This window comes from Homalodisca vitripennis, unplaced genomic scaffold (genome assembly GCF_021130785.1).
Source record: "Homalodisca vitripennis isolate AUS2020 unplaced genomic scaffold, UT_GWSS_2.1 ScUCBcl_2489;HRSCAF=7313, whole genome shotgun sequence".
NCBI lineage: Eukaryota > Metazoa > Arthropoda > Insecta > Hemiptera > Cicadellidae > Homalodisca > Homalodisca vitripennis.
The window spans coordinates 42056-69817 of record NW_025778618.1 but is presented as its reverse complement, the minus strand read 5'-3'; the positions used below and the strand labels follow the sequence as shown (position 1 = coordinate 69817).

The 27762-nt window shown below is 33.6% G+C and overlaps 1 protein-coding gene across 1 annotated transcript; it reads left to right on the top strand.

The window, feature by feature from the left end:
* Positions 1 to 7485: 7485 nt before the first annotated feature.
* LOC124372083 (cleavage and polyadenylation specificity factor subunit 4-like) lies at positions 7486 to 17346 on the top strand. Its single transcript, XM_046830449.1, is given in 8 exon segments — positions 7486 to 7830; positions 10572 to 10741; positions 10743 to 10776; positions 11346 to 11425; positions 11427 to 11536; positions 12102 to 12252; positions 13139 to 13243; positions 17156 to 17346. Coding segments are annotated over 8 exon segments (855 nt in total). The 5' UTR covers positions 7486 to 7727; the 3' UTR covers positions 17258 to 17346.
* The last annotated feature ends 10416 nt before the right edge of the window (positions 17347 to 27762 follow it).

Sequence of the window (27762 nt, the reverse complement as noted above, 5' to 3'; positions counted from 1 at the left end):
ATATATACCATATGAGCGGCGAATATCAAATGAAAGCGACCATGTACTTATTTTAGAAACTGAGTTGAGTCCGCTTGTTAAATACAATAAGTATATTTAAACAATTTACAATTAATCAATACTATTTTAAAATACAACTAATAATTAACAAAAAGGTACAAATGGAGCTCTAAATGACTCAACAATCGCTGCTTACAAATGATGGTGCCTGCCGCGCCACTTGTATCGTAACGTAGGCTTTATTGTTGTGAGACAAAATTTGTTTATTCTAAAAAAGGCACACTACACAAAATACATTGCAAAAAATTACATTTTTTTAAAAGTCCATCAGAATGACTTAATGAGAAACTTGAGCTTGCTTTGAATTAACTAACTGTAGAATGTCTGGGTTGATTTTTGTCAAACACAAAAATAATATCATTTTCCAGTGGCAAACGATTTCTTGATTTGGTTTTTAAATTCACCATTGTGGAAAATCCTTTTTCACAATTGTAAGAAGTAGAAAAAGGTATCAAAATCTTCAATGCTACTTTGGTTAATTCTGGGTGTTCCTTCTTATACTTAGCCAAAACTTCTCGGGACAAACATCGTCAAAAGTTAGTTTTCAATGACTGATCACTTGATATATCTATCAGTTCATCGTGGAGGGCCAGCATTCAATTCAGCTTTTTGAACAGCTTTTTCGGAAAATGGTTTTGTTATCCACACAGATCCACTTGTATCTTTAACAGGAATATAATCATTCAACTGCTTTATCAAGGCTTCAAGGTGTGATGATATGAGTAATGAGAGAGATGATGTTGTCAATGGATGTGTCACCAATACTTGAGACATACTCCTTGAATTCTTGTGTAAGTTGGAAATTTTCAAAGTCTTCATCTTTTATTTTTGTATTCCAAAGAGTAAGTCTTCTTTACAAATGCATTTACTCGGTCTTGAGCTTACAAAATAGTTGTTTCTGGTCCTTGTAGCGATGAGTTCAAAATGTTGAGATGAGAAAAAATATCAGCTAAGTAAGCAAGCTTTATTAACCATTTTTCACCGCTGAAAAATAAAATGGGAAAGTTTATGTTTACTGTCCATTAAAAAAAGCAACATTTCTGATCTCAACATGAAAACAGCCTACTCAAACACGTTACCCCGGGACAGCCATCTCACTTCGGTTTGGAATAGCAAATGTTTTGTGCAGGGCTCCTACCTCTTCACACAAGTTTTCAAGTAATTTACTCTGCAATGGTCGACTCCTTGACGTAGTGAACAACTTTGATAGCCTCAGCCAAAACTTGACGCAAGTCATCCGGCATTCCTTTAGCTGCCAAAGCTTGTCTATGTAAAAAACAATGCACCCAAGTTTGCATTTGGCATTAACGTTTTCAACCTGGCAATCAATCCGCTGTTTTTACCCGAAAGGGCTCTTGCACCATCACTACAAATTGAAACACACATTTTGTTCCAATAAATTTCAAATGGTTCAGTTGCCTAATGAACAATTTAAAAAAGACTTTCACCTGTGGCATGGTCTGGCAAAGATTTGCAAAATAATACATTTTCCTTAATAGAGTGACTGCAATCATACCTAATAAAAACACAAAGACTGAAGCACAGTTAGCAATGTCAGTTGATTCGTCGCATTGAATCGAAAAAAAAAAATCGTGCTTTCTTTTATTTGCATCTTTAGCTGGTTCTGAACATCTTTCACCATGTCTGATATTCGTCGTGACACAGTGTCATTTGATAGTGGGGATTTTTTTTTAGCTTGTCAGCTTCTTTGAGGATTAAACATATTTGAAACCATATCGATTACGGCAGGAAAGAATTAATTTCTCAGCAATGGTATGTGTGGCTTCCCCACTTTAGCAATCTTTAGCGCTACCTCGTACGAAGCTTTGCGGGCATTTTTGCTAACATGATTATGACTTTTAATATTTACCTGTTGACTGCGAAGGGACAGCAGTTTTCTCTGGAAAAACTCGACTGGTTTGTTTTTCAGCGCAGAATGCTTAGTTTCAATATGACGCTTCATTTTTGAAGGTTGCATGCTTTCAAACTGATAAAACTTCACTACAAATAACACACTGAGGTTTGTTTTTCAAGTTCAGTAAAACCAAACTGTAGACATGCATTATCATACTTTCGGCATTTTAGTTTTGAGACTTCGGAACTACTTTTGCTACATGAAGCTTCTCTTTTTAAAAACTTATCCATTATTAATACTAAAACTTGAGTGTTCAATTTGAAGATCAAAGTACGCACTATTTCTCAAGACGTCAGGCAGTCGACTGGCACACTCCACTGGCACAGTGGCTTGTCCGGAGGACGAATTGCGCCGTGCGATGGCTGCGCGCGCAGCTCCATGTCAGGCTGCCTCCGCGGCTTTAAATACACCACGCGTCAGTTCTGTAAATACACTGCGCACAGTCTTTGACTGCTTTGATATTGAAGAATTGGAAATGATTAAAACTACTTTCGTTACATTTATTACCGAATCGTTTATTAAATTATTAAGAAATTAGTGCTCACTAACGTTTTTATATAGTTTTGAATAGTGTTTTTTTTATGTTTTTTAAAACATTATTGCTGTCTTTTTGCATACAAAAGGCTTACTTTACGATGTTACAAGAAGGGGGTCGCCAAAATTCTCAACCTAAAAAGGGGGTCGCAGCGTTGAAAAGGTTGAGAACCACTGATCTAACGCATTTATTTGTGATACGTGGTTGCACCTTTTCTACATCCCATACATGGATAATCGACAGCTGTTCAAGAGAATATAAGGAAATAGCATTAAAAATCAAATAAACTAAAAAAAACTCCTTTAACTATTCAATGGTTGGTAAAATAGTAAATTAAAAATATTGCTTCCTGCTTTAATTATTCTGCTTACTTCATTATTTTTTACTTCATTTTGAGGATTTTAATATTTGTGTCAAATTACTTAAAAACTCCTTAGATTTAAAAAATATATAATAACTTAAAATAATTCTAATTATTGCAATCCAAAACATCACTACGTTTGCAAAGACCGTCTCTCCATTACGTATCTTTCCATTATTTACAATTTTTTACATTTTTTTCAAGTAGGCCTCACATGATTTAAAAACAAACACTGCAGTAATAATTAAATTTTATTTCTGTGAGGCCTTCCGTCTTTAAAGAAATCATCATCAGACCAACATAACTGAAAGCTTACACGATTGGGCAAATATATCTTCACCCACATTTTAAATTCACTCATCTTCTTATTCCCATCCTAAAAAGTACATAAATAAATCTCCAAGCACAATAGGTTGGCTTATTGCATTCAAATTTGTATGCAAAAAAACATCGATTTTTTATGTTCTACGGAAGATTTTAATTTTCTTCTATATGTGTACACACAGTTATGAATATTTGACAAAACAGCTGATCACCTATGAATAAACAGTTAATGGAATAATCAAATCAGATGTGGAATAAATCAGGTAATGTATGTTTCGAGTTGTTCTCCTCCGTAGATTAATGGTTATAGTCTCGCCTCTCTAACCGAGAGATCACGGGTTCAAATCCTGGGGGACCTGCCCATGTACCTTTGTACTTTAATAAAAAACCAGCGCACTTTGAAGCCGGCATAGCTGACGCTGAGGCTTAAATGAGATTTTTTTTTAATGTTTCGAATTCCTCAGCTATAACAGTGTATCTTTCAAATCCCGAGGAGGTGCAATCATGTACTTTAATAATATAAAAAAAAACCAGTGCACATCGAAGCCGGCATAGCTAAGACGCTGAGGCTTAAATGAGATGAAAAAAATAGTGTATCCATACATATACAGTAGTGCCACCTTAGTAAAAACATTAGTCCGCTCAGGCAACCGTGCTGTGGTGTTTTGTGTCAAGCTTGGAACTCTTCAAACCACTTCCATTGCCATCTCGTTCTATCGGTCAAGTGCCTATCTAGCTTCAATTTACTATACACAATACAATTTTTCATCAGGGCCAGGGCCGTACTCAGCTTTGGCGGGTCCCAGAAAAGATATTCGGCCGGGCCCCGTCATGTCTCGCCACCACGCTATTAAATAGACGGTCATTTCAAATAGACTTATGGCGGGGACCGACCCCCTGAGCTTCTAAAGTATTTGATAGCAGTATCGACTCTTTAATATAAGTCTGCCGAACTAACAAATGGTTAAAAATTGTACGGATTCTACCCCCTCCCACCATGAATCGTTATAAATTCCTTGCGCACTGTGCTCCATTTGTATTGTACTGCGGTAGTGGCAATAATACACACTGTAGTGTCACCACAATCTGTGTTACTGGGGCGATGAAGCTAACTGGAATATTTACATTCAACCAGTCTTACTGCATTGGGATATTGATGTACTGTTGTGAGTTTGCATGTGGAAACTCTGGTGTTTTCTTAACCCAGTATTATGTAGTAGAAATGGAATGACATTTGAAACTTATGTTATAGCTCAATCAATATACATACATCATTTAAGCCTACAACCAATTATGGATTGTCTTATAAGTAATTTTGCTGAATGTCTGCAAAGCCTATCACTCTTGGGGCTGAAAATTGTCATTTCTGTCTCTATCTGTCTGTCTCTCACCACGATGTTTCGAGAACTGACTTAATTTCTAGATAGGCAACACCGAATTAGTGAGTTCGATTATGGTACATGCCATCCAGTGGGATTGGCTGTGCGTTAGCAAACATATTTACATTAGTCTTATGGGTAGCAAGTATGTTAACAAGAAATTGCAGAATAAATAAATTTGTGAAAAGTCTGAGTACAATCACATTACGTTGTAACATGTGACATAGTAAGACATGTAGCATAATGAAATGAGCATGCACCCACAGTGAAGCCTGTTCCGCGACATAATTATGGTGTGGCGTACTCCATGTTATTAATACGAGGATTACAGAATCACTTTTTCGTTTACTGACTGCCCTATGCTTGACTAGGTTTCATTAAGTTACTGTAAGCCAGTTAGTAGAATAATTATAAGGTTTTGTAGAACCAATACACTTTGAAGGAAACAGGATGTTTTCTGGATATTTGCCATCGTTCAGAGATTCAAAAATATCATTATCGGGTTTTGTGAATCACTGAATGTGTGGAAAATCTTGTTCCCTTCTCAATCCTTCCATCGTCAAAAGCAAACTTCAAACAAATAATACAATATCTATGAATTGACGCATTTGAGGTAAATTCTGGAAACTGGGGGCTATCCCAGGTAGCCGCAGTTTCCATAGTGAGCTTGCATACTATACAATACAGTCTGTATTGTAATACAGTAGACGTAACAAATATAATTTATTAATCAATTACGTTTTCTTATATGTGTACTATAATAAGAGTACTATTTTAATAAAAAAATAAGTATACTGTTCTTTTTCTTTCTCAAAGTTTCTCTATTAGACTTCTGCCCATATAGATCTTTTAACTATATGGCCTGCCCAAATGTAATATTGTAAAACATTATAGCCCTACGCCACATTTCATTATTCATTTCATTATTTATTGAAATTTAAGCACTTGAGTTAACATAATGTTCGTCTGAATCACTATTAATCACAACTAATACGTTTATTTAATTATTCGTCAGACACATTGAAAGTAAACAAATATTTCATTTCAAATATTTAGTTTTGAAGTATAAATTACAAATGAAGCATTGTGTAACGTTTCAGCATTGGGCTAGTATTTACCTCATTGTAAACCTGTTCACTATTACCATAGATAAAGGATTACATAGGTCTGTTTCTCTGTGATACTAGAGTTAGTGAATTCTTAAGTTAGGAAATGTTTTTAACGAACGGAGCATAAAGACGTCCTAACACAACCCAAATCTGACGAAACCTTCTTAAAAGTAAAATAAACAATAGAAACATTTGGAGCGTTCGCAATGATGAGACTGTAAATTAGAATAATATATCATTAATCAAATTTTGCACTTAGAAGTTTTCTATAGTGGTCCACCAGTAACAGGACGAAAGGAATAAAAAGTTAAATATTCTATTCCTACCACCATCGCGTGTTTCTTCAACCATAGCATTATTCGGGATAGGCTAGCCTAATCGGCCCCTGCACGAAGACAGTATAACAACCTTTAGTTTTATATAAACATCCTTATATAATGGAGCCGAGATCAAATTTGCATTATATAAGCACACAACCAGGGTTTTCTTGAAATCGATAGAGGACCATTACTTTTTTTAAAGAAAGAAATCGATTTTTAGTCACACATTTAGCTAAAGGTCGAAATGAGAGGGTACTAATTGAGTTAACAATATATAATGATAACTTGTAACAAATATGTTTTTTCTTGTTCTGTAACACTTAATACCGCCCGTCAGACACATAAATAACGCCAGACAAACAGATAAAGAAATTAAAAGACGCAAGGTTGCAGTTTTCTATATGTGTTTTCTGACGCTGCTTTAACATTTATTCACGTCTGACAGTTGGTTTTAAGGGTGTCAAGATAGGAAAGATATGATCTGAGGAAGAGTTGTCGTTTTATATTTGTAACCCTTTCGATGTCCTTTCGTTTGGACATTTACCGAGCTAGAGCGGCTGACTATCGATTTCTTTCTTGGGGTAAACGTCTCTAGCGATTTCAAGAAACCCCAGTGTACGTATATAATGCAAATTGGCTCTGAGCTCCTGGATTATAACTCCTACTCTGTTATAAACAAACAAATAACATAAACGTACATGCATTATTTGTTCGACTAACACAAAGAATTTAGGCAAACATTGAACTTTTACCACTCGACAGATGTGTCTATAGACCATTTTGAGAGGAGCATTTTTCTGAGCAATTGTATTTTTTTGCTGTTTTTGTCAATAAATATAGACAGAATAGTGATTACTAATACAGGAAGAATTAAACTTTATATGTTTAAATAACAATAATATGAAAGACTATTGTCTCAATCTGCTGATATGGAACGAAAAATGCTCCTCAATTAGTATCTATTAGGTATGGTATTAAACTTCCACAGGATCCGATCTCTAAAGCTCCTTATTGCGTTTACGGCAACTAACATTAATCACGATGAAATATGGTAAAGTAATATATCAAAATTCTAGAAGGTCTGATCACGAATAATAGAGTAAAAGAGAAAAATAGTCTCGAATGTTTAAGGTATGAAGAATTTCAATTTCAAAGTTAAACATTAAACGGATTATTCTTACCGTGTTTGGTCGATAATTATACTCATATTTATCAATGAAGCAGTTTTTGCAGTTGGTAGATTTAATATTAACCCAAATTTTAAAACGTAAATAATAATACAGATTGTTTTATTATAAACCACATTAACAATAACTTGTGAAAAGAGCTAATTAATTTTAAAAAATAATCACAAGAAAAAAAACAGCGAAATAGCATGGTGTAAACCAAAGCTGCATTTATATACATATAAATTCAGTTCAATCCACTGGCCCAGTGGTCTACTGGAGTACTGGATACTGGTACACCGGGACGACCGGGTACAGTCCATTTCCATTCAATGTTTATGTCTGCTCCTGCTGTTTACTAATGGTTGATTCTTATGGTTATGTTATAATTGTTTTTAGTTCACAACTTTTAGTATATTAGGCTAGGCTATAATAAATATAGCAGTCTAGATTTGTTACAATTTACTAATAATCAATGTAAAACTGAAATCAATTACAAACATATTTGTATAAATAATATCTTATTTTAAAAAAAACTCCTAGGTTAATCCATTCAAAATGGAATTTATCGTAGCAAGTGTGGAAAATATGAAGTTTAACATTGAAATAGCCTTAGAAGAACAACATGGAGCATTGCCTCTACCTTTTCCTGGAATGGACAGTGAGTTAGCTACTATAATATTCTTAGTTAGATAAGACTACATTCATAATTTAATGGTAAATAACAATCAGTAAATATTGAAAACTAACCTAGGCTATTAATTTTAAATTTAACATGCAATTTTGTTAGATCTATTTAATTCTTAGAAACCCTCAGACTGTGTCACTATTGTAAAGTTTCTTACTTTTTAAGCATTCTCAGAACACGGATAAAAAAATAGGCTATGTCCACAGATAACACTGATGTACACACAGTAACTTACACAAACAGAACAACAAAATATTGAAAAGCTTATGGGTAGAGTACGATAAACGGACCGAGTTTTTTATATCAGTTAGTATAATCATCGATACTTAATATTCATTTATCGAATATGCGTTTATAAATCATATCTTTACCCATATTCACAATCCTATTTTAAATTAAAATAACTAATGTAATGCACATAGTGATAATGTTATAATTAATAAATGAGCTGTAACGATCAAACGAACTATTAGAACTGGAAATAGTAAAAACTCAAATATAATAATGTTATGACAACAACATAAAAACATTCATAACAGGAGATACGAAATATGTGTAATTATTTATATGTTTTCTCATGTGTAACAATGATTAACTTTTCGAGAAGTGGTTAAAGCATATTAGGCCTATCTAGAAAATCGTACTTCTCTTGTGCATAAATACTCACAGAGATGATCTGCAAGCAGGTCGGCTGATCACTTTTTAACTTTTATTTCAAGTCCTCCACGAGCTTTCGACTGTCTGTTATAATCTATAAAATAAAATACTTATATTATACGAAAAAGTGTTTATAGTCGATGCACGTTAGTCATTGTTCAAAAGTATCGATTTGTTATATCGACAGTTATAATTAAGTAATATCATTTGTCAGTATCAATAATATAAAAAACCAGGTCCGCTTATTGTACCCCATCCAGTGTATTATTTATTATCTGCACCCCCAAATACTAGCCTAGGTGTAGGCCTAACAAAAGTTTAGACGTAGGCCTGTTGCGAAAAAAATGTTAATGTTGTAATATTAAGAAGTTTGCCCTCGATGGCTCTTTTGTCATTCTCAACTGGAACAGGAAATTTTATTGCAGATTTACATTATATTTAATTCACCTTGTCAGAAGTCATTTCGGTAATTCTAAGCAATATATGGGTCAACCTCGATTTTTCTCATATTACAATATAATGTTCCAATAGTCACAATATAAGTTCCAATAGTCAATTAGAAAAGGAAATGACTAGAATTTCTTGCCGGAAAGCAGTTATAGGGAGCAGGCAACTCATATTACAATATAATGTTCCAATAGTCAATTAGAAAAGGAAATGACTAGAATTTCTTGCTGGAAAGCAGTTATAGGGAGCAGGCAACCGCGAGAATTACCTATTAGTGATCAGGGGCACTGACGTGATCTGGGCTTCAAATTTGGAACTACTCGAGTTAGTTTTTTTTTTTTTCCAAAAGAGCAAGCAGCGCGAAGCGCTGCGCAGCGGGCAAGCATCGTGCGTGATCTTCGTCTATACTGAATTGATTCAGGCCAAAGGAATGACACAGATTCCTTTACCAGATTTTTACGGAGATTTTGTATTGGGCGGATTATATTGGTTTACTTTGCTTTCCAGCATGTAATTATGTGTTTAAAATTGTTTTACATACATTACCTACATTATATTGTAATATGTAATAACAATGTATCAGAAATTTTTAATACAAAAAAGGATCACGCACGATGCCTGCCCGCTGCGCAGCGCTTCGCGCTGCTTGCTCTTTTAGAAAAAAAATTAACTCGAGTAGTTCCAAATTTGAAGCCCAGATCACGTCAGTGCCCCTGATCACTAATAGGTAACTCTAAGCAATATATGACCGTCTGGCGGTTGCCTGCTCCCTATAACTGCTTTCCGGCAAGAAATTCTAGTCATTTCCTTTTCTAATTGACTATTGGAACATTATATTGTAATATGAGAAAAATCGAGGTTGACCCATATATTGCTTAGAATTACCGTCATTTCTCTAGAGTTGGCTGTACAGTAAAGCCAACTACCACCCATCCACTATCATCCACTATTACTATCGATCATCCTGTGATGTCCATCACATTTAATTCAAATGAAAATGTTGTCCTCAAGAGAATCTATAGGTGGTCTGCTGTGAGTACATAAATAAGACATTACATGCTGTCCTGTGATATGCACACCAATGGCATCAAATTGTTACTATGAAGAGATTGCCATGGTGGTCTCTAGTAGGTAGGCTATTGTGAGTACGTAAACATGACATTACATGCTATCCAGCTGTGATATGCACACCTAGCCTATCGCATCAAATTTAAGTGACTATGCTGTTGTCATTGAGAGACTGCCTCAGGTATAAGAGTCATTAAATATTTTCAACTAATTTTTTTTATTCAATAGTTGGCACTAAGAAACTCAGCTATTACATCACTGATGAATAAATATTTGAGTTCATTACTTAAACTATCTTCAACCTAATTTAAAAACCTAAAAAATGATTAATTATTTGTTAATGAGTATTTACATGTCCCAGATTTTAAAAACTTTTAGAACACTTGTAGCCAATCCAGGACTGTCATAACTAAAGTAGTACACCTCTTGATACATGGTATTTTAAATTCGTATTTTGAAGAATTTTGTAGCCTAGCCTAAGTTTAATAACTTAAACTGTTTTTAATACAATATGAATGTATTTAATTTTCTTTTGTTTTTAGAATCAATTGCTGGAGTGTGTGAATTTTTCCCCAAAGGAACTTGTATCAAAGGAACAGCTTGCCCTCTGCGACATGTCAAAGGAGATCGAACTATCGTGTGTAAACATTGGCTCAGAGGGCTCTGTAAGAAAGGAGATCTTTGTGAATTTCTCCATGAATACGACATGACAAAAAATGCCTGAGTGTTACTTCTATTCCAGATTCAGTAAGTAGTTATGAATTTTTACCTTAAATGTCTAAGACTAGTGGTGTGATTTTTAATTTTGCTATTATCTATCATTTATTTTGATGGAACTGATCCATTTTTTGTATTATATTAATCAACTTCATGGCCATCACCTTTTTGGGTAAAATATTTCAAATTCTATATTTAATTTTATCTAACTTAACACACTTAATGACACAGTATTGAACCAGAAGCAACATGAAAAACTTCTGTAATAGCATCGTAATTTACATGCTTAAAAAAAGTACATGCATCAATTTGCTCACGCACGACTTCCCATATAGTTTAAACTTTACAGCAAACTGTAGGGTACTTTGAATTGTTTTTATCGATACAGTTTTACTTGCAGATAATTTAAAGTGTTATATTCTGAAACACAGTTAGTCAAAATAAACAGAGAATTTCTTTGTAAAGATTTCCTGTTGAAGGTAAATAAAAAATTAAGCATGAGCAAACGTAGTTAAGATATAGTAAAACTTGGTTTATTATCACTGAATACATCCTTTTTGCCTAACAAGTTTTCTTATTATTATACTCATTATGTTAAGATGCTTGTCACAACAAGGAGTGTCCATTCCTTCACATCGACCCCGAAAGCAAGATCAAAGACTGTCCATGGTATGACCGAGGGTTTCTGCCGCCATGGACCCAACTGCCGACACCGGCATGTGCGGAGGGTGCTGTGCATGAACTATCTTGCTGGATTTTGCACAGATGGACCTGATTGTAAATATATGCAGTGAGTATGATTCATCATCACAATACCACAATATCATAATTTAGTTTAATTCAGTTTTGTTCCTAAATGTGTAGGAGTTTATTTTTTCTATGATAGTTAAAAATGTTGGGTACTTAACACACATGAAATTTATCATTAAAATATTAAAAAGTTTATAACTTAAAGCAAAATTATTGTAAAATGGTAGGTTGGAGTGTTTTAGACCTTTTAGTGTAGCAAGTTTTTAATGTTCCAGTCGTTACAAGCTTGAAGTTTTTAATTCCAATTAGAACACAGATTTGTTTTTAAGCATTGCTTTTTGATGTTATAGATAAATATAGTGTTGTATAAGTTGATAAAATAAAGAAATTTAAATAAATTTGTAGCATTTTGTTTTGTTGAATTGTACTGAAATATTTACACTCTTAAATTTAAGGGCTTTAATAAAAAAAGTTATTTGAAAACTATATTCTGTTATTTAATTTTGTTTTTGTTTTTTGCTTGAATAACGTACAGTGCTAATACCATTAAAGTCATTTCCAATTTATATTAGTCTTATGCTGATATGCAAGTGTATTTTGTGCAGTCCAAGGTTTGAGCTGCCGGCAACAGATGTCATGCAGAAGGAAGGCAAGAAGGTGGTGATTGTCTGTCACTTCTGTGGAGAGTCAGGACACAAGGCCATCTACTGTCATAAGATGCCACAGGAGATGAAGGACGCAGAAGCTAAACAACCGGTATGTTCATTTTGTAGCGAAGAAGTAAAATTGTAAGGATGTTGATTTGTAGTTCAAGACAGACACAACGTAAAAAGGCCTTCTGAATGCGTTTAAATTAGAATCCATTTAAAAACTAATAAGAGTGCCACAGCACTAAAGCATGAGCAACTTAAATTATGAATAAAGAAACACAGTTACCAAATCTAAAATCAGGTGCTTAGTTTTTAGTTCTTTTTGATACCATTGTTAAATCATTGACAACCAAAGTACAATATGCATTCATCCATCTAATCACATTGTAGCATTTACTAGGTTCTGGACTATTGATGTAAAAGCTAGGTTTATGTATATTTTCTTCGCCTTTGGTATGTAAAAATCTCTCTAATTGTGATTTTTTTCTGAGAATTTGGTTTAAATTAATAATAGAAAAACTAACAAAAAGACTGCTGATGGTTACTTTTTATAAATACAACATTATAAATTTTAACATTTAATTTTAACGTGTCGAAAAATTGATTTTATTATGCATGTTTTATTCTAAAAAATATTACTTATTAAGAAAAAGTATTTAAACCAATTGGACACCTATTTTACTTCTTTTTTTTCCAAAATGCATTTTTGCACAACTCCAATGATGGGGGTCCTACTGGACATTCTCTGATATTTCCACCCGAGTGATATCACAAATATTCTTCACTTTAAAAAGTTAGAAATTCTTATATACCTAAACAACTTTTTAAAATGTTAACTGCCGATTTTTCATTCTGGATTTTATTTAAGTTATTTGTCATATGCTTAATTTGTTTCCTTAAAAATTAGAATATGGAGAATTTTTTGACAGTTATATAGTTTGACCTGGTGTCCTGAAGTTATTAATCTATCCAACCATTTATTTGTCCTTTAGACTAAAACAACTCAATTGATCACCAAGACAGGAGAAGATGGCAAGGAAATTGTTGTTGCTGTCAAACCTACATTGAAACCTCTGGAAGAAGTCACATGCTTTAAGGTAATGTTCTGTAATTGTGGTGTCATAAACAGTTTACAAAATTTCTGTCTATATTACATTACTGTTTAGTTAATTATTGGAATAGGAGATAGCCAGTTTATTTGTTGATATTATTACATATAATTTAGGTATTTGTGATGACATGTTTTATAATCCATACATTCAAAGTACTGGAAGAAACGTTTTGTGTAGTTTGATAGCATAGACCTGATTTATTGATTTACTTTTTACATGTTTGAAATAGTTCATAAAATTACAGTACAATTAAAACATATTTGAAAGTACTGTCTCTTGAAAGTTTTTACCAAATAGTTTTATAAATCTCAAATATTTTTATAAGCAAACGTTGATATTATGTGATTATATTTCGCTAATTTTCTTATGTAAATGTAAAAATTTAAATTGTTATATGATTTTTTACTATTTTTCAAGCAGCTTGAGAATAAATACTGTACAGTAGAATAGTCAACTATCCAAGCCCCTGGCCTGGCTGGTGTTGTTTTATATATATATATATATATATATATATAAAAACAACACCCATTTGCATGACTCTACTGCTATGGTTTAGGTTGAGCAAAAATGGTACAGGATTAGAACGATCGGTAGATTGTAGATTAGCATCTATTGGTTGCTACCATATCATAGTCACGTTTCACTTTAGTCAGCAGTTTGCAGATACAAATGGTCTTACAGTGTTTTAAGTGTGTATTGTTAATGTTGTTTCATACCTGTAACCATTATTATTTACAATAATATTTATTAAATATGAGTTGGTAAATGTAAAATGTTGTTTCTTTAGAAGCAAAGTTTAAATCAATTGAACTAAAACAATGGGGAGAGTATAAGGGCTGTTACAGCTGAGTTAGGTGCTGAGGAAGTGGGTAAGAACTGGAAAATAAAATAAGTAATATTAAATTGTCGGTACTGATCTAAGTGAAAGTGCTGATGATAGTGGCTAAGCAAGAAACAGACGAAAAGCATATATGAGCTGATGTCAGACACTAATTCTTTGGTTTTTTTTTTCCAATGACATGTAAGTCTGACTACTAGACCAATGCTTTATACAGAGGTTTAAATTTTCATGAAAGATTTAAAGATGGCAAGGAATTTTTTACAGCTGTGATAGCTGGATAAATAAATGGAAAACAAAGTATTTTGTCTGGGAATTCTCACACCAAGGGTGAAACCCCATCTGCAGACCATACTATAAGGTTTAGTTTTTATTTGAAACTGGGAGAGTTTGTTTTAATGGTTTGAAATCTTTTTGAATTTTAAATTGTAACAAGACTGGATAAAATCACTGAAAGTTGCCTTCTTAATAATCATTTACATCAAGACAGGAACAAACAGCAGCAGACTATAAAAAAGTAAGGAGAGGATCACAATCCTTGCATGTTACAGGATCATTTAAACTGAAACATTTACTTATCCGCAAACCAAAAACACAAAGGGCGTTTAAAAATCTTAATGTTTTTAACTTTGCATTGAAAGTAGAAAAATGCTTGCTCAGAAAGAATGTACTGAGTGGGTTTTTTAATTCTTTTGGTCTGTAGTACATAGTCAATAGTCTTTATTCATATTTTTTATATGTAATACAATCAAAATAGTATTTCAAGAAAACAAAAAACCTTCCATAAAAATCCCTTTGATTATTGGTCAGTGTCCTATCACATTCAGACATCAGTGAATTAATAAGCAACATATGAAGGCAATGATCCTTCCACATAAGGACAAATAAGGATGTGACAATATGTTTAGCCATCTCAAAATTAAGAAGAAAAAGATACATTAAGGATTGTTCTGAAATTTTTCTTTGTGAGGGTTTGAAAATCTTAGCGTACATCGAACAGCATGAAGTGAGCACAGCCCATTAGGTAATGTTTCTTCATCGTTGTTACAAAGAAAAGAGACAAGAGCTTAATGCAGGAATGGATTAAGACCTATTTGCAGATTGTAATTTTATTTTTAACTGGTATTCTATCTTAGGGACAGTAATACAGTACTTTATTACATATAAACTAACCATTTTTATCAACCCATATTGAATGTTGGAACATTTTACCGCAATCTGTTTTACCCAAGTTTTTTCCATATATGAGGTAGTCCCAGATCCATTTAGCTTGTTTAATCGGACTTCTGCTGTATAAGTATTTTTATTACAACTTATTGCTAGTCTGGAACCTTGAGTGAGTGAAGATTTGGTTGCCCAAAAATAGCGCTGCAAATGAAAATAAAATATTTTCTTTAATACTAAAACGTTATTTTTCAGTCACTTCTCTTTTTCTAAACCACCTTTTTTTCATAATGTTAACTTTCTCGTCTCACCAAGACATTCAAAATAAGGAGTTTTAAGATAATGATTGTAATTTGAAATTCTTCAGTTACATCCATCCCCAGCCCCTTAGGGAGGAAAATGTTAAAACTGCTCTTAATAAATTAGCCCATTGAATCCAAGAAACTTACAAAAAAAAAATTGTCTTTAATAGTAAAAATGTTACCAGGAGGTGTATGTAATTTTTCAACCACTGCAGAAATGTACTATGTGATGAATAAATATAATTTATTGAGAATTCTCAATAAACCAGAAAAATTCAATAAAACCAGTTTCATTATTCAATAAATTCAGTTCATTGTTAACAAAAATTGTTTTTTGTACATACAACTATCGCTGCTTTCTTAGTGTGCTTGTGTCTTTTTATATTATCTTTGATGTGTTTTATCTTCTTTTACTTTTATCAGCTGTTTTACATACAATGCAAACTAATTCTTGCTGTTCCTCAATATTGCTATTATTGGTTTTGTTATGGCTTCACTGTAGTTGTATGTATCTTTATTTGCATTTTCCTATATATGAGTTTTCTGCAAAGTACTTCTGTATTAGTTTTCACAACTATCATATATTTTGATAATTCTTATACAACTTAGGATTAAGAAAATCCTGTCAATATTAAATTATATTGTTTTGCTCTATTACTGTTCAGTAAAAATTAACCAGAAAAATATTTTGTAGTCCACGATTTGTGTTGTTCATACTGCAAAAGCCGTATCCGTAAACCATAATATAATCCATGTTGAAGTATTTTTTCAAATAAAATAAAAGTATATTCTGAATAGGGCCTTCTTGAATTAGGTTTAAAAAGTTTTAAAACTTTGACATCATCCTCCGATATTCTTTATGGGGCAAAAGGGATCATAAAAATATATGGCACATGTATTTAGCAGAAATGTTGTTGGAACAGTGAAAGTATTTAGAATCCTGCTCCTAGTCCATAGTAAAAAATGTGTTTCACAGTCAGGACCAGTGAACAGGCTTACTGTCATTGATGATCTGTCTGATAATGTGTATTTCAGATTGATGGTAATTTAACATTAATAATGAAGAATCTAGTACAATATCATTAATTATTTTTGTCTAGTTTCACATAGCGAAGGGTTTCCTACGAAGCATGTTCTATTATGGTGTATGTAAAGTAGTCTGTCCATTATATACAGGATATAATTTTATGAATGGCCACCTGGAAATATTTTTTAATGGTTCAACTTAAATTAAATGAACAAGCAGTATATTGTACAAAATTAATGTACAAATACCAAAGTAATGATTTGTATTTTTAGGGTTTTTAATTCAGCTGTAACACTTCTGTGCCCATTAATCTTTTTTACTATCTCTGAGGGAGCGAATGCCTTTTTTACTGGTGACGTAAAGTAGTATTTTTTCCCCGTTTGTGGTTTTTTTTAGTTTTATGTGAGAAACAAAGATTATTCCGAATATTCTCTACTTAATGAACATTTTGATGTTTGGACAGTGTTCACAAAAATACTTATTCATGTTAGTTAATTTTAAAGTAGTTACTAGAATTATTACATACATCTAACAATGTTTTTTAATATTGGTTTTTCTTTTTTCAGTGTGGATGCAAAGGTCACTATGCAAACAAATGCCCTAAAGGACATCTCGCTTTCCTAGCCCTAAGTCAAAATCAGAACGCCCCGCCGCCATACAAAAGATAACTTCAAGACTATCATATGTATTTTTGTGTTTTATTTTTAATCATTATGAAATCAGTGGAAATCGCCATAAATGATTGTTTATTTGTACAGTGGGTCTTAACCTCTTCTCATCTCCTCTCCTGAGCTACTAATGTTTGTGTTGTTATTAGACGGTACACGTTGAATTTTCAATGAGTTTGTGATATTAAGTGATATTAAAGATAGAATATAAAACTTTATAAATCATTTAAATATGTGTTCTAAAATTAAGGTTAGTTACATTCAGACATAGGTTACATCAATATTCTTAACCTTGGAACTACTAAAGTCGTAATTTACGATATATTTTACACTCTTTTGAACTGGTTGAGTCATAATCTCCGACTTGTTACACATCAACTAATTACATCATAATTCTGATTTTTATCATTTTAATAGAGAGATTCCACGCTTTCTAGTAATATATTCCATTTACTTTGATATATATAAAAATATATTCCTTTACTGACCACTAAGAGCTGACGACTAAGCGTAACGCAAGCTCTGCAGCTGTTGTTTGAGACCAGCTGTTTGGATGTCTGGTTTTAGTTTTATACGGTTCTAGTCGTCTGTTGTGATTGAAAATGAATTGTGAATTGCCGTCTAGTTAATTTCATCCTACATGCTACCACAAGCTTCAGCACTTTTTTGGAGGGATAAAAAGGTAGAACGGAAAAGAATTAATTTTGAAGACAGTACTGTAGATACTACTTCCCTGTTTTCCGTTTTGTCTTTAGTCATTATTTTGTATTTTAATTAAACAAAAGTATGTGTAACTATATATTTTCTTAATAAGCATAAAAATGTGAACATTGTGTATATTTTACAGTCTTTTAGTAAAAAATAAGTGATTTTCTGTTTGAATGAAATAAATAAAAGTGGTTTTTTTATCAAATTTTCGACTTCGGATCTTCAAATGTGTACCATTATTTAGTAACAATAATTTAATTTATTTTAGACTATACAGCTTATTTTAAATAATTTTGTGTATATCATTTTATGTTTGCTCAATGATAAATATATACAATTAAAAGATAAATAGCCTACGCAAAACATCAAAATTGTGTACTAGATATCAAATGTACGGCAGCCAGAAGGTTACAATAAGATTATTATTTAAACGAGTTACCAAGGTAAACATCTGTTTTAATAAGTACCACTGGTTCTCGAGTGTTTTTTAAAGATTTTTGTTTAGCTGTATATATTTTAAGTTACTGCTAACTTACATTGCTCTTAACACCTTCAGCCCGACGGGATAAATGAATCAATATTTTCCCCACTCAAAACCCCGACTTGCGCCACCGGTGGGCACATGCCGATCCCCCCAAAACCCACCCCGACGTGCGCCACCCGTGGCACACTCTTATACGGCATTTTAGTTTGGTTTTAAAAACCAAGCCGTAGTTTTACAACTTGTTTTAGATGACTTTGTCGATACATATGGAACCTTTTTTACAATGATGCTCCACCGGTGGCGCACGTCGGGTTTTTGATAAAGACCTTTTTTAGTGGAAAAAAATACAAAGCAATAAATTTGAAACTCAAGATATTTTTAATTAAACATTAGCTTTCCTATTACAAATGGTGTTCAGTTTAGTGCTTGGAGTTAAAACACTCTAAGCACATTGTAGGAGTCTCATCGCACCCTTTGCAGTAAGTTGAAACACGTTTTGCGTACGTCCTTGCTGCTTTGGCCCCCCCTTTCTTCCTTCATTTTTGCTGTAGCAGCTGGACACAGAACCGTTTTCTGTAAGGAATAAATCTAATTGGATGTTTGTACATTTCATAAAAACGTAATTTAATTATATTTTTATCAAATATATGGGAAACCATGTTGAAATAAACTTTACAAAATTCATAGCAAAAATGCAGATCACTAATTTATTGAACTAAATTGATGAACATGCAGGTAAATTGACGAAAACTAAGATCCATTAGTTTGGATCTAAACTAGTATGTAGTGTTATTGTTGTTTATAAGACGTAGTGTAGATATATTGTAATTTTATATAAAATTAAAATGAAATATTTTTTACCTGGTTTCTCTTGCAGTCCTTCACGCTTTGAGAGCACATGTTTTAGTTTCTTGGTACCCTTGCCTGCCATCTTGGGGTGTTTGAACAAGGGCTCCAACATTTCTCCTTCAAGGAGATTTTCGAAGTATTTTTTCTCTGAAAGTGAGCATACAACAATTTTTTTGGTTTAATGAGTACTTTGTTATGTAGTACTAGTGCATTGACTACACAAGTACCTAGGAGAAGATCCAGTTGCAACTTTTTTGTACCAAATGAGAGTCTTTCTGATAGGAGTGTAATAAGAGGACATCTGATCTGAAAAGTCCACTCCTTTTTTTGCTGCATTGTACGCCATGACACATGATGGTTTCATGACAACCTCGCCTTTCTTTGTTGTTTTTTTTTGCTTGCCACAAGAGTAGAAACGTCTTCAGGGCGAGTGGTTATCATCAGTACAGGCCTTTTTGTCATCCATTTAAGTACTTTTACTCCTGTACTGCTTTCTTGACAAATTACTTCACCTTTGGCTAATTTTTTGCTAGTGACTTCTTTTGGATTGCCTTTTCGGTCACTTCGAAGGGTGCCACAAACATAAGTTTTCTTCTCAAGCAGAGTGTTGGCCAACCCTTGTGGAGTTGTAAAAGTTATCTGCAAACAGTGTTCTACCCTCATTTAGAAATGATTCCATCAAATGCATGACAATTTTATCTGCATGTGCCTCTCTTGCAGTTTACGTCTGACTTACCAGCGTAAATTTTTGCTTTTAAAGTATACCCAATCAGTGGTTACAAATCTTGTAAATTTTGACTCCATATTTTATGAGCCTTTTTTTGGCAAATATTGTTTAAAAATCAAACGCCCTCTCCATGGAACCATAGACTCGTCAATAACTAGTGACTCTTCAGGTGTTACCAGACTTTCAAATTTTGCATTTAAATGATTGAGCAGTTTCTTTATTTTTCCACAACCGAGGCTCTTCAGTTGCTGGTTCCTCATTATTTTGGAAATGTAGGCATTTTAGGAGACAGTCAAATCTGTCTCTGCTCATAGTTTTTCTTGATGACACTATTTTGGTACATGGGATTGTTTGACCAGTACATTTGTCTTTTGAGGCAATGGGCATATGCCCATGATCATCAGTACAAACCAAAAAATTTGGTGTATCTCTTCAGTTGTACAATCAACCCATCTAGCCATTGCTGAACGCTTTTTTACAGGCTTTGAAGCAAGGTACTGATGTGCATACCTGTTAGTTTCCAAAACAATCAAATTCAATAATGTATCATCTAGGAACTGTTTTATAAATTTCAAATGGATCATTTAAATTAAATTGGCCAACAGTTTTTTAAGCCTGCATTTCCTGTGAAAGGATATGATCTGCATGTCAATTTTGGTTCTGTCCACTCTAACTTATTTTCTACATATTCACAATGAACCTTACAAACTACATCTTGTACAGGTCACTTACATTTTCAATATTATTGCCTTCTTCGTCTCCACTCTCCTCTCTAACCCTTTGATATTCCTCATCTACTTCCATCAATTCCAATTCATCTAAATCACTAACAACGCCATCTTCTTCATTCAACTCCTCTGCACTTGTTACATCACTTTCCTCATCTGATGGCATATATTCACTGCCACTAACTGAAAAATCGGTCAAAGAACGATCACTAAAGTCATCATCAAGGGCGTCATCGATGTCTGATTCATCCATTTTCTAAAATAAAAATGAACTCACTGAACTTACAGCAACACAGAACAATCTCTACGACAAGAAGACAGGTAATATGGCGGCTTATAAAGAAGGTCTGATATCGTATTGTTGCTAATAGAGCGCTATAAGTAGCTCCGGCAAGTGTCGCACTCTTAAGGCTGCCAATAGAAGCTCTACGCGCACTATTTTTTTGTCACTTATAGAGTGCCGCCACCGGTGTAGCACGTCGTCTGAGAAAGTACCTTTCTTCACCAGGGACGACGTGCGCCACCGGTGGCACGTACTTTAATGTGAATTAAAATATGATAAATATTGATTCATACGTATTATATAACATTATAGAATAATAATATGCGAATAAAACCGTTCCTCATGAACAATACTAACGTCGGGGTTTAGAGTAGTCTATGTTATTAAAACATCGAGAATTATTGATGTTGGAATTTTTGAGCGTGCGCCACCGGTGGCGCATTTCGGGGTGAACGTGTTAAGTATTGTATTTTTTCTATAATAATCAGCATCATCTCTAAAATAAGTTGCATAAAATAGTTTTTTATTTTATTAGTATATGTTGAATTAACCATTGAATGATAGGATATTGGTATTTCATCTAGCATTAATAATAAAGATAAGATTGTACTGTACCTAAATTAACCAACTAATTGTTCATGCTTGCAGTGACTGCATTTTATTATGATTAAGACCAATTAGATGCTTTGAAAAGTGTTGGTTTCAATATGTCATGTCAAGAATAAAAAATTTTGATACAACTATGTAACTCTTTAGGTGTTAAAGATTTTCTTAGAGAATTGCAAAGTGTAATGAATAAATACTTGATTCTATTTTCTTTAAGACTCAAATGGGCTACACATACTGAAGAAGAATCTGCAGTAGAAGATGTGTGTTGCTGTGCCTTTGTCCTTGGCCACTGAGGTTGGTGGCAAGGCATCGTACATATAACAATGTATGGCCACAATTGTGGGAGGTAGAACTGCATGCATAACCACACACACAGACTAGGCACTACCACCTTCCCTGCTTGCTGATTACACAGACCAAAGTTTTTACACATGACTTCAATTTTAGCCTGCTCCAGTGGAGGACACAGCTACATATCTCCAACTGTATCTAGATGTAGGTAGAGTAACTTTACAGAATGCTGCAGTGTGCTTCCAGGTCAAAGAATGTCTTTGAATGTAACTCATAACTCACTACAGTGACTAACTGGTTTATGATTGGTAATGAGGTGAATAGAGCAATCGGCAATGATTTTTTTTTATACAGGCAAAGTTAAAGCCACATAGCTCTTTCTTACATTTAACCTGAAACAACAAGAAATGAACAAATAAAACCTTATGAATAAAAACTCAAATAATTAAATTTAAATAACATGGGGCTTTATAATCCCATTGGTCCTGAATCATCAGAACAATGTATGGCTATAATGCTTCACTAAACAAACCAATTCATCAACTCCTACCACCAAAGGAAGTTTCCCTGTTGAGTTTATCCTACAAGAAATGAATTTACCATACTTTATTCTGTCTGATCAATACAAAATTTGCTCTCTGAGTTCAAATGAGTCATTTTCCAGCACACAACGTATAGTGAGGGTATAACTATAAATTTTATAATAAAAAAGGGAAAAAATTAACTTTTCTTTAGCCAAATGTTTTAAGTCACATAGAACTTGCTGTTCAGAAAACCTTGATGCAATTGAAAATATTGTTAAATAGGGTACATAGGAACCTCATTGTAACTATCAAAAGTTACCACTGGGATGTGTGGACTGCACTAATATTAAATTATAAATATGTTTATATCACAAATTCATGTTACAATTATAAATATCCTTTACTACACTGAAACAAAAATATTTACCGTAGTGTTTGAATTTTTATTTTAATCATTTTTTAGAAACAAAACACATAATGTAACTAGAGATTGATACAGCTCATTGAACTTGAAGTTTAGTTAGGCCTAAATAGGCAAAGCTGATACACAGTTCTTATTTTGAAATATCATGTACATATCAAACAACAAGATTAACTCTGGAAGCGTCGACCGACCCATTTGGTGTCGACTGCGTAACTTCCAAATTGCGATCGGGTCGATTCATATTTTGCCGCCAAAAGCATTATTACCGCTCAAACGCCTTCAAACAATACATCAATCGAAAGCCTATGAGTTATTTTTTAATGTTAATGGTCTTTGGTTTTGTTTTGGTTGACAATCTGTGGTTTTAACATATATGATTTTGTTATCCTCTGTATAGCAGAGATTGTTATTTGTAAACAAATAATTTTGTTCGGAAAGTGTTTGTGTTCGAATAGAACAAAGTTTTACCATACGCTGTTTGTTATATAATACTTCAGAATGTGTTATCCTTGTAGATTCAGTAATATTCGTGACATTCTAATGGAATCTGACATAGTTGAGTCTGAAGTAGAAGTGTCTATTTTCTTTTTGTTTTTTACCCATTTTGAAGTAAAAACTTATACACTGATCTACACCAACTAACTTCATAAAAAGGTAGAAAATACATTAATTTGCGTGAGAGTTAATTTTATTACGGTTATTTCATTGTGTTGCTTGGCAACTGAAAATGGGCAAAATTTTGCCGTGGTAAACTCTTCTTCTGCAAACAATATTTTCTGAACATCATAACACTATATATTATTGTATGCACAACTAAATTTCTAGTCGTGGATACAACTATTTCCAAACCTGGTAATGGGAATAAACAATGGAAAACAACTGATTCATTAACATGTTGAGAGATAATGCCGGAGTACTTGTGAAATATTTGTTGCCTTGTTTCCGTATGAGACACAGGCTCAGAATTAAGATGGATTTGGTCTTCTTCAGTTGTCTTGAAGTCACTAGTTTGCCGGTTAATGTGTCAAGAACGAATCAACGTGCAGTAAATGCCCGTGATTTAACCATGCGTTTACTGCATGATTGAATATCGATGTAGTGTAATACTTATGTATGTGTGTGTGTATATATTTATTTATTTGAACATAATTCTTGATCTGTTTTAACTTTCAAATTGTAATTGCATTATATTGTGACGAGATCCATTGCATGTAAATGTTTAAAGATGTATAAAGTTATCTATCTATCAACGTGCTCTTTCTGATCAGTAGAGTAGGCGGATTCATTTCGGGTTATACAAATTTCAGTTTCGGTTACTTTTTAGAGTGACGAATCAAAGTGTTCATCTAAATAAGTAGAAGAAGAAAGTTCTCTAGGCTACCGCAAAGAAAATGTGGATGGACGACCATTGTTTCTGTGAATGGAGTAGGCGGATTCATTTCGGGTTATACAAATTTCAGTTTCGGTTACTTTTTAGAGTGACGAATCAAAGTGTTCATGTAAATAAGTAGAAGAAGAAAGTTCTCTAGGCTACCGCAAAGAAAATGTGGATGGACGACCATTGTTTCTGTGAATAAAAGCATGCCAAGCTTCAATTTATTCGACTTCTCTTACAAGACCCCTCATACTTGCTATTTCTCACATTGCGTTTAGCAGGCACTGGTCCAGAAGTCAACAAATACGGTGAAGCTATACCGTATTATCTTGGATGAACAAAAATCATTTGTGTAGAGTTAAATTCATAGTTGAGCACAACAGCGATCGCACTGCATGCAAAGATTCCTGCAGTACGCCCTCCCAGTCGTACTCGAAAATTTCGAGTCTTCAGGGCATAATTCATGGTTTTTTTGCAGAACGCCATTTAGGCGTTCAACTTGGGACTTCCTAGGGGGAGGAGTTGTAAGGAGATGTTCAGCTAGTCGCAAATTCCGTTAGAATGCAAGAATGATTTGACGACATGTGACATAAACGGTGCTACAGGTGTAGAAAATATTTTAAGGCATCCACAACAGTAGTTGAAGTCATCTTAACAAGCATATGCAAATATAAAACGAGAGAATCAGTCTATTATTAGTAGATACACATTTCCGTTTGTTTTGGAAGCTTTGAAATCGATGTTGAGCTGCTCAAAAGGAGAAGTTGCCTTCTCAAAAGTTGCGCTAGATTTAAGAAATCTGGGCTTGGCTTAAGCTCACATCGAGCAATTTGCCGTGACCTTTCTAATGTCAAGAGAATGCGGTCAATTCTTGCTTCTTAACCAGTGGATCATAAGGTAATTCCAGGATGACAGACTGGTAAAGCTGACACGAGGTCAGTGACACTACCAGCATTACTTGTCAGCTTTAACATTTGAGTGACAGTACGATAATGAATGCCATATATAAACAGAGCCAATTCTATTCTCCATAGAATTATTTTATTGTCTGTAATCTTACTTATATAGTTTTTATTTAATATAAAAGACAATGTCTCTTAATTGGTAACTAGGTAAACATGCTTCCCGAGACGTAACGCCCTCCAGTTCCTTGAAGAATCTGAAACTGCAACTGCCCCTTTTTTGTTGATAAATATCCATTTTCACTTATTCAGCGATCTGGAAAAAGGATGCAACTGACGTCCCTCTTAGATCAAAGTTGCCATCAATGCTAATGCATCTGTATCCACCAACAAAGAATATTCGTTGTTGTCAGATTCTGCCATTTCATTCTTGAGGTTTCCGAAATCAGCAGCAATCCTAGAATCCATTGGATTGAAGTGCAGTGAGGGAGTTTTCTAATTTTATACAAAAACGCGTATCATTACTTTGTTTGTGTCTCGTTGAAAACAGGCTATCCCATTTGTTACACCAAAGGGAATACAAGTAAATTTACATAGCTTATAGTGTCTTGAACGTCTTATGCTCATTAGAAATAGAAATATGGTGATAAGGAAACTGAATGCTTGGAACTGATATGCTTGTAACTTGCAATTTCTTGAAATATCTTGTGAATATTCCGTAAGGGATATGCATCAAGTTAGGTACGCTTCTTTACAATTTTAGAGTATCTACGACAAGACGCCTTTTACGACTGTCATATTCTAAAATAAGCGCCTGTGCTCTCCAATATGACTGGCTTGGTTCAATGATCCCTTCCGAAAGAAAACCATCGACTTTACTATCACATATCGGTTTTAAAATACCGACGAGATTTAGTAGCAATAGGCCAACAGTCAGTGGCGTAACTAGTTTGATTGCGCCCCAATGCAAGTCTTCCTGGATACTGCTTCTACATACGGCATTGTACAATCTCTATCCAATTAGAGAAAGATATATGATATACTAGGTTATTTAGGTTATCATCCTGTCAAAAATGACGGTATTTCTAATTTTTTTAATGTTTTATAATCAATGGATTATTAAAAACTTATGATGTTATGACTTTTTACTGTTTGTATTTTCTTGGTCATATTAGTTTCAAACTTAGTAAAATTTAAATCAATCATTCAATCACCTGGTAATTGGTAAACGTAAACACTAATGTTAAATTTGGCAAAACACCTGGTAAATGTTTAACACCAATGATGAATCTTTTGTTTACATTTACATGTTTTGATTGTCAAAGATTATGTACAAACATTTCAATTAGGGCTAACTACAAGACTAGGATCACATTACATACTTTTCAATTAATTATTGTACTTTTTAGGACGATAAAATAAGACTACTTCTTTTTACTTTTTACATTTTATTTTACATTTATCCAGTGACATATAAATGATGTAAGAAGCTCCAACATTATCTTAATGTTAATTTTATGCTAAACATGAAACATAGACATTTTAATTGAGGGTTTTAATTCCTACTCCCCACTCCCTGACAAAGCCCCTACGGCTCTTTGTTTCTAGGAACCGTCTAGCTAACCTTTTTACATCTAAAGACCGAGCTCTCTCATGTTCAATACTAATTACACTAAGGTCACACAGTCTAGTATTGGACATAGAATTTCTTAAGTAGTTCTTAATTATTTTTAGTTTGGAAAAAAGACCTTTCACTACTTGCCACAGTCACGGGTAATGTAAGAAACATTATGAATGCAGTACATACGTTTGGCACACTTGATGAAATAAACTTATTTTCAATCAATAGATAATCAGCCAGCTGGCTGATTTTGCTTATTTTATTACTTCTGATGTCGTCTTTGACTATATTTCTAAAGCAAATGACTTCGTTAACTAAAGCATGAGTCACATCAGATTCATATTTTTTTACAAAAGTCAGAGGCTGACTGTACGAGTTGTTCGTCAGAAAACCGTAACAAATTAATCTGGGTTTTATAAACTGAACGTGTCAGTTATACATAACATAGATTTAAACCTTTCGTTTAACTGTGAAATTAAAATATCAACAGCTCTCACAAATACCCTAACTTTAAAGCAATGCACAGGATCACTAAACTCATAGTCACTAGAAAGTTCGTCAAAAAAAGTCTTTACTTTTTCTTTTACGTTTGGAGGTCATTGGAACGAATCAATATTCCACTTAGCAGCTAACCTCCTGGCTTGATCTAGGACATCGTCGAATTCTCCTCGCAGTTGGCTCACAGTATTTAAACACTTCTGAAGGAGATTCTTTGCATCGTCTAGATTAACGTCGGACCTCTGTAGGGTTTTTTCGACGTGATCTGGATTCTTTCTAAAATTCGACTTTGAAACACTAACATCAAAACAAACTCAAAAGAAGACATTTCCTTTATAAGACCAGTTGCTTCTGCGACTTCATTGTTCTTGCTTGAAGTCAAAATTATTTTCGATAGACACTTCAGCACAGCGACAAAAATTTACATTGATTGATAGTAAAGCGTCGTACCTTGACGACCACCTAGTAGGACAGAGTTTTTT